At 41.8% G+C, this 8,794-nt stretch overlaps 1 protein-coding gene across 3 annotated transcripts in view; it reads right to left on the bottom strand.

The window, feature by feature from the left end:
• Positions 1-1,203: 1,203 nt before the first annotated feature.
• Positions 1,204-8,794, bottom strand: part of ct (homeobox protein, cut) — an 80,018-nt gene continuing 72,427 nt past the window's right edge. For all 3 annotated transcript variants that reach the window (XM_017067727.4, XM_017067728.4, XM_065868245.2), the window contains one exon: positions 1,204-8,781. In XM_017067727.4, the coding sequence (XP_016923216.3) occupies positions 5,556-8,781 (3,226 nt within the window). In that variant the 3' untranslated portion in view covers positions 1,204-5,555. The remainder of the gene's footprint in view (positions 8,782-8,794) is intronic.

The following is an 8,794-nucleotide window of genomic DNA, read 5'->3' as shown; positions in this document are numbered from 1 at the left end:
TTGCTTTAGCCTCGAATAGAAATAGAACAAAGTTAAGACACACACCTACACACAATGTACAGACTACAGGGTATCCAAAACATCTCGACAAAACCGCAGGGATTGAGATATATTTGCCCACACACCACAAACATACATATATATCTCTGATGAATAGGATGATCAATCTGTTTGCCCTCCAAGGTTTCAACTAGCGCCTGTTTTTATGTCTTTAAAACCTCTGTACCAAACAAAATATTACATACAAAATATATACAAATGCAAAATAAATCAATTAAGATATGAAACACTTAAGAATTACCAAGCAAAAATTAAGCAAATCAAACATAATTTATATTTATATATATACATACATATGTATGAAAGCGAATACAAAAAAAGAAGAAGAAGTTAGGAAGAAAATGTTACCCTGTATTTTTTTAGACATAACATTTTTCTACTTTTTGGACGATGTAAAACTCAAGACAAAAACAAACAAAAAACCAAGTAACGAATGTATAAAAATGTATGCATATGAAAGGAAAACACTTTTAATTTTAGTTTGTTGCTAATTTATAGAAAATCACGGATCAAGACGAACAAACGAAGTGCGAAACAGATTTGGGACTGAACTTTGGGCCTGTATCTTTGTGTATAAGCGAATTGTGTATGACATACAATAAATAAATTACTCTCCACCCATCTGCTGATATCGAGCAAAATGAGACGACATTTGATTATTTTTGAATTTTTTATTGATTAAGTATTTGTGTCCTATGAATGGTGCTTATAGGAATGGAGCTCAAAACGTTCCCTGGTAAAGCTTTCACTTAAAAAAGCTTTTCTGAGGACCTTTTCCTAGTCCTAATGGTAAACTAAAGGTAGGTTTTAAACTCCAAACTTCCAAACCTTTTTCTAGGCTTTAAAGAGGGTTCCTAAGTTTTCAGAAAATTTCTAGCCCTTACAAATGTAAAATACATGTTACGCATAATTTTACATTTAGCTGAAAAGCGACATCTAGCGTCGTAAGAAGACACTTCAAAATATCCGTTTATACGTCCTCAAATAGTTTTGTATCAATGAGCTTCGTTTGAATTTAAAAAAAAAAACGGTTATCGTTGATAGTAAGTAATTTTGCCAATTCATCAAGTAATTAATTTAAAATCCATTTAAAAATGATTACCCCACCCACAACTCCTTCCAAAATAAAATATAACCTTCATATTGGAATACAGTAGATTCGTCTTTATTGAATTTGATTTTTCTGTTCAGTTTTACATGCTATATAAACTAGTTTATTATTCATATTATTATTATTTATATTCGCATTATTTCGTGTTTCTCATTTCGGCGACATCTCAAATGTCTCGCGTCTTTTCTCATGTCCCTCGTTTATTTTGATAATTGTTTTCGTGGCTGTTTCCGTTTCCGTTTCTGTCTTCGTTTTCGTTTTCGTTTGATTTATTTTAATTCGCTTTGGTTGTTTCTTTGCAAATCGTTTGCTGGAAATACGTTCAATAAGTGTTAAATCAAAAACACAATTACAGTTTAGCTTAATTAAAAAAAATACTCATTACCATTAATTTATTTGGGTTTGTTGTTAATTTTATGCTCGTGTGCATTTATACAAGAAATGCTACAAAAAAATGTTTGCTTTTGTTTTTTTGGTTTGTCTTTTAAGTTTATTTCGATTAATTTTCATGTTTTGCTTTGCTTAGGTCTTAGAAAATGATTTCGAGGTTGCCAAAAAGTGTATGTGCTTAAGTTTAGTATCTATGTATAATATATATATATAACTATATATGGTTTTTGGTTTTCTATTTACTTTTGTTTATATGTATATTTTTGATATTTTTGCTGCTTTTTTGTTTTTTCAATTGTTTTTTGGGCACATTTTGCTAATTTGCTTAAGAATCTTCTTAACTTTTGTCACTCCCCTCGCTTCGTTTTATTTTGTTCTGGTTTTTGTTCATTGCATTTTTTTGGGCGGATTTCAAACTGAAAAACGGAGCTGGCTCTTCTCATCAAGATCTTTGTCGGTTGAAAACTTAGGGATTCGGCTTGGTATCGGTTCAATAGATCGATTAATCGATCGATAGATCGATTGGTTTTGTGTGTTAACTACGGTTCTTGTTCTTGTTCTCCATGGCCATTCAACAGATCTGAATGCATGTATTTTTTTTATAAACGTTATTATGTTATATAGAGATTTGTATATATATCTGCTGGTTAACACTATGTGGTTATTTCAAGTCGGTTTCTATATTCTGGTTTTCGATCTGCTAAAATAACTTGCTTGTGTATCCTCTCGACTCGCTATTCCTTATGCTTTAAACATAATATTGATATGGTCTGGTTTTTGTTTTCTCTTGTTATTACTTTCTGATCTGAACTCTTCGTTTTAATTCTTGGGTTTTCTTTCTTTTCCTTATGTACATCTAGTATTTAGTGGGTGAAAAAGAGGGGAAGGTAGGACAATTGGCAAAGTCTCAAAACTGGAGAGAGTGTGTGGAGTGTGTGCGCATATCACCATGGGCTTAAATTCATTCATATTCATATCGATATCTGTGTCTATAAGTTCTAAAAAAAAAAGAATCAATTATTTCTCACTTGGTATAAAAAAGTGGCGCGTGTTTTGTTTTTGTGTGTGTTCTGAATTGGAAGGATAATTTCATATATATCGTATTTACAGCTCAACTCTTTTGATTTGAATTAATAACCGTTTCCGTTTAAATTGCTTTGTTTAAAATTAATTACGTATGTGTTTTTTTCGAGCAGTACGGATCTATGCAAAAAATTTCCACTGCCTAAGTTTCTACCATATTTTGTATATATATATTTATATATATATATAATGTGGGTCAGCGACATTCCTTCTTTAATATCTGTACGTTTTACTTTACTTGGCTAGCACCGCATATTGTTAGTAAATATAACTATTTATGGTATGTATAAAAATGCTGATCATGCATATATATAACTAGGTCTATATAGGCTTATATCGGCTGGGTGAGGGGATTCCGCCTTCTTGGGACTCCCAAAAGTATGCTATACAATTTCAGAGTGTTTCTTATCTGCTTTTGGTTTTTTTTTCTGGTGAGGGTGGGTTTTAAGGTTTTGGGGTTTCGGGAATTGGATTACAAGAGATTGCGAGTACTTTCGTTCCTCAGCGGCATTTTCTGCGATTTTTGGTGGTTTTTTTGTTGTAGGAAAATAAAAAAGGATATCGATGGGTTTTTTTTTCGTTTAAGAAAACATTTTTATTTGATAAAGTTTCGTTCATGTTCATGTATTATTGGTATGTTGTCGCTTGTGTTTTCGCTTTCTTTCCTTCTTTTAATAATATATATATATATATAATATTTATATTATAATTACAATAATAATAATAAAAATACGAAGACAAAAAAATTGTATTTAAGAAATAATTAAAACTAAAAGTTGCGAACCATTTCAACGTGTCGTGTCGGTTTTGTCTCAGCTCAACTTTCTTTATCCATATTTTGTATATATTTTATATATATTTATTTATTACTTGTTTATCTCATATTCATATAGATGTAATTTATTCTTTAGCTAAAGCGTATGAAAATGCAAAGTATTTAACTCGATAACTTAAACGCAAACAGGAGGAAAGGAGAGAAATTATAATTTAAAGAAGATCGTAACAAATTTCGCTGTCAGCGGGCAAAAGTTGTTTGCATATTTTTTAAAAATATTCTTAGTTGCTTTTTTTTTGTTTGTTTTGAGTTTTGTTTCTTGTATAAATTTCGCTTGAAGACGCAAATTGTATTTTTATTAGGTTTTTGAAATGTGTTTGGTATATGTTGGTAATTTTTTTCTCTTTATTTCTTCATCTCATATATATGTATGTAATAATAATAATAATAACGCGGCAAATTTTGGGCCTATGCAAAAATGGTTTTCGTGTAGTTTTAATTTATTTAGCTTTTTTTTTTGGTTTTGAGAAATCTGTTTTTTGTTTAGCTTAAACATTTAGCCTAGGAAAAAAAAGGTTTAAATATTTCTTAAAATTTGTTTTTTGCTCTTCTTGGTTTTCTGTGTTGTTGTCTCTTGTTCGTATAGGAAAACAGATTCATTTTTTTGTTTAATTTTTTTGCTTGTTTATTTTGTAATTTATTTAATTTTACGATTACGTTGTAAACTTAAGATCTAGGCAAAAAAAAATTGGCTGTCTTAGATTAGGGTTTTTGTGTTGTTTTTTTTTACTTTTTTCTTTTATGTAATTTCTTTAGTACGATATGCGGGTTGTGGTTTTTTATTTTCATCTTTAAATATTTTAGATTCACAGAAAAAAATTGTAGTTATTTATGCTAGGGTTTAATGCAAATTTAAATTACCGTTAGGCTAAGTTGATAAATTTTCCGCTTTTCGCTTTATATGCATATGTATAATTATATATAATTATGTATAGAATAATTAGATTATAAATAATTTAGTGCATTTTGCATGTTTATTTTTGCTATAATTATGAATTACTCAATTTGTGTGTGTGTGTGTTTTTTGTTGTTGTGTAAGTGTGGTTTGTGTATGGGTGTGTGTGTGATTTTTATGTAAATTCAGAATTTACAAAGTTTATTGTTATATATTTTTCTCGATTTGCCTTTCCCTTTCTCATCGTCATATTTTATGATTTTGGGCAACAAAAAAAGGGGGAAATGTTCTGCAAGATGCATTTCTGCCTTGCCTTTAACTATCTTTTACTTTGGATTTTCACTCCACTCCTTCCTACACGATTCCCTTTCAATATCGGTTTGTTTTTTGTTTCGTTACGTTTTTGTTTTGTTTTTTTGCTTGAGATCAAAAGATAGTTAAACAAGTCGGTTGCTGAGGGTGGTAGAAGGTAGGATTTTCTTTAGGAAGAACGACAGCAAGATCATGTGCCTCGCGAGAAATCTATGTACACCATCGAACATCATCGTCATTTATTTATGTATTTACACTTAACCAGCTAAACTGCTAATAATCATATAATAGTTTCTCAAAAAAAAAAGATATAGAATAGAATTACGTGTGTAGTTATCAATCCTACCGCCTTTGCTTACAGTCTTCAAGTAGAAACAAATCGAAAAATCGAAATCGAAAATCTTTGCAAGATCAAATCTTTCACTATCAATTGGATCTCGACGTTTTGGTTAAAGTTCTTCGGCAAGTCGGGGGTCTCTTAAATGGGGTTTTCCTTCATTAATACTTTTGCGCTGCTCTCTCTCTCTCACATCATCATTATCATCAACTTCACCAACATAATCATCGCATAGCGTCTCTAAACTTTTAGCTACAACTATTACAACTCCTCAACCTAAGGCTATCTTATTGGCTACAACTAACGCCTATATTTAGTAGTTAATGTTTAATAAAAAAAAAAACAAAAAAAATAGAGTTTTCTAGAGCCTAAGTGCTATTTACTATATATATATATATATATATTTATATATAATGTATGTATGCATGTCTCCGGGGTCCTCACATCGTTTAAACATTCAAACTTAATCACAAGTAAACGCGTTTCCATCTCCGCTCCTCACTACATTGCACTGAATTCATATTTAGTTTATCTAGTAATTCCAACCGGCTGCCGTGGTCGCAGCAGCTGTGGTTACTGCCGGTGTGGTGCCGCTGGTGGTGCTGCTACTGCTGCCGGTGGAGCTCTCCCCGCTGGCAGAGGCAGAGGCAGATGATGATGTTGATGATGGTGGTGGTGGCGGTGGCGGTGGCGCCAGTGGGGCAGGCATCTCCTCGGAGGAGCCACCACCGGTGCTGCTCAGTCGCCGAACTCGCACCATTCGCAGCTTCTCCTCGTTGACCACCTTCAGTTTCTGATCGACGGCACTGTCCTCGTTGTCCAGATGACCCAATCCCGAGACCGATTGCTCCTCATCGTCATCCTCCTCCTGCTTGATGTGCACCTCCGGCTCCATGAAGCGCTGATCAATCTCCAGCTGGGCATGCTCATGGTCCGAGTCGTTGCCGCCATCCGTTGGCTTGTTGCCATCGCCATCATCGCGTCCATACTCCGAGGCCTGCATCACGCACACCCCGTTGATGATGCGCTCGTTGTCCGCCGCCGCTGCTGCTGCCGCTGCAACGGCTGCAACCACAGCACTTGGATTGGTCACTGCCCCAGCGGGATTGACCCATTGTGGGGCAGCTGGCTTGCGTCGCGAACTTCGCACCGCATTGGACATGTAGGCGGCGGCGGCAGCCAAGGCGGATTTGTGCAATACCTTCTCATAATCGGTGGTCTTGTCCTCCGCCTCCTGGCCCTCCAGCGACTCATTGTCACTGAGATTGTGGCCACCGCCCTCCAGTTCCAGATCATCCTGATAGTCATCGCTGCGCTCACGCTTCAGTGTGGGCATCGACAGGTCCAGGCCGCTCATCTGCTCCTTGAAGGCCTGATTCAGGGCCTGCAGCTCATCACCGCTCGAGGCTCCCACAGCGGCGGCCGCTGCAGCTGCTCCGGCTGCCGCTGCCGCACCGGGAATCCCCGCCAGACTGCGTCCCAAAATGGCGGCGGCAGCAAAGTACGGCGGATAGGGAATGGGGGCACCGCTCATGCCCATTCGCTCCTTGTGCAGCTCCAGCAGACGCTGCTGCAGCAGGATGCGAAACTGGACGGGATCGAAGGGCGTGGTACTGGTGCTCTCGCGACTCGGTATTGGATTATCCTGACCGGCCGGGCCATGTGGCACCTGTTGCTTCAATCGCATGCGATGATTGTGGAACCAATTGGTGATCGTTCGCGTTGCCAAGCCCAATTCATTGGCCAGAAACTCAATGGTGCCCACATTTGGGTATGGATCCAAGGCGAAGGCCAGACGCAGTGCCTCCTTTTGCTCTTCGGAGAAGAGGACACGTTGCTTTTTGCTCGGCGGTGCTCCACCGACGCCCGAGCCCACGGATCCGGGACCCGGACTGCTGGTATAGAAGTCATTGGTATCATTGCTGGAGGTATCACTGCTATTATCCTGCTGATTGGGACCCGTGCTCCTCCTCCGTTTGCTGGCCTCACGTCGCTCGTTCTTCAGCAACTGCAGGCGCTCCACATTGTTGGCATCGCTGAGCCACAACTGCATCCGGATGAAGGGTTCCCGCCCCTTGATGGAGAGCATGTGCCAGGGCTTGGGTTTGCTCAGCAACTCAGAGACGGATCCCTGCGACAATCCCAAGACGGCCTCGCCGAATATCTTCTGGCCAATGTTGTTGGCCAGCAGTGCCTCCTTGATCTTGGTGGTGATGTCGTGGGTGTCCAGATCCTGGGTGAGGGCGGCCATTTCGTAGACGGTGGGTGACATGTGCTGGTGTAGGCTGCGCATGGCATTGGTGCCATGAACGGGCATCAGCATGGGCTTCTTTTCGCTGTTGGAGGCATTGGCGTTGCCCTGGCTGCCGGGACCACCTGGCTGGGGGCCACCCGCCGAAGGGGGCAGGCTGATGGCATGCTGCGGCGGCAGTCCGGGCGATGTCAAGAGCATACTTTGGTGGTGCAGCGCGGCTGCTGCGGCGGCCGCCTGATGGTGCTGCTGATGGGGATGTTGCTGCTGGGCGAGATGTTGCTGCTGCTGCTGCAGATGCTGTTGCGCCTGCTGTTGCAAGTGCTGCTGGGCCTGCTGCGCCTGCTGGGCCTGCTGCTGCGCCTGGGCCACCTGTTGCTGCTGCTGCATTGCCGCCGACATGGCCGCCGCCTGCATTTGCTGCATCAGATGCTGCGCCTGTGCCGGCTCCTGCAGCTTCAGTTCGCTCATCATTTTCTGCATGGGCAGTGAGGCAGCCTGCATTTTGCTGGCTAATCCCTGTGGCATCTGCGGACTGCCACTGTAGCTGCCCGTTCGCATCAGCTTCTCGGGCGCAATCTTGTACTGGCTGGCCACCAGCTTGTGCACCGCATTCTCGTCCTCCAGGAACATCTTCATGCGGATGAAGGGTTCGCGACCCTTCTGGGTGAGCATGTGCCAGGGCTTGGGTCTGGCCAGCAGATCGGAGACGGAACCCTGCGACAAGCCCAACACGGATTCGCCAAACAATCGCTGCGAGATGGAGTACTGTGAGAGGGCCTCCTTCACCCTGCGTACAATATCCTCGGTGTTCAGATTGTTGAACATATCGAATTGTTGCTGGGTGATTGGCGGCAGCACTGCCTTGGTGGGTCGCTGTGGTGTACTGTGGTGCGGCGTCACCGGCGGCTGGGTGATCAGCGAGTTGGTAATGGAGGCCATGCGCTGCAGCGGACTTGCTGTCGCGGCGAACTCCTCACCCTGGCTGCTCAGAGCTGGCGGCAGAATTGAATTGCTCAGCGGACTGGGTGCCGCGGAATTGCTGCTGGCTCCTCCAGTTGGTGGTGCCGCTGTGGGTGGTGCTCCGGCGCCGGCTGATGGTGGAACTGGTGGGGCCGGGGTGCCACCACCCTCCGATTTGCGACCATGCAGCGAACTCGGATACGCATCATCCCGTTCGCCATCCTTGGAGCAACTGCTGCTGCCGGCACTGTGTTCCAGCGAGGATCGCTGGCCATTCAGCTTGATGTCCTTGGCGGCGGCGGCGGCCAGCGAGAGATCCTGGGCGCCGTTGAGAACCTGCTGTTGCAGGGCCATAAGGCTCGAGAAGTTGGGGAACTGAGCCTGCGCCTGGGCAGCCTGTTGCTGCTGCTGGTGCTGCTGCAGCTTGGCAATCTCGCGCTCGAACACGTGACGCATATTCTCATCGGCCATGGCGGGGAAGGCGTTGCCAGCGGCTCCAGGCATGCCAGCTGCTCCTCCAAAGAGCGAGGGTGAGAAGAGGAAGCTGTGGGCGAAAG

This window comes from Drosophila suzukii, chromosome X (assembly GCF_043229965.1).
Source record: "Drosophila suzukii chromosome X, CBGP_Dsuzu_IsoJpt1.0, whole genome shotgun sequence".
Classification (NCBI taxonomy): Eukaryota; Metazoa; Arthropoda; class Insecta; order Diptera; family Drosophilidae; genus Drosophila; species Drosophila suzukii.
Note: the sequence above shows the minus strand (reverse complement) of the source record. Positions and strands in the feature narration are given on the sequence as shown.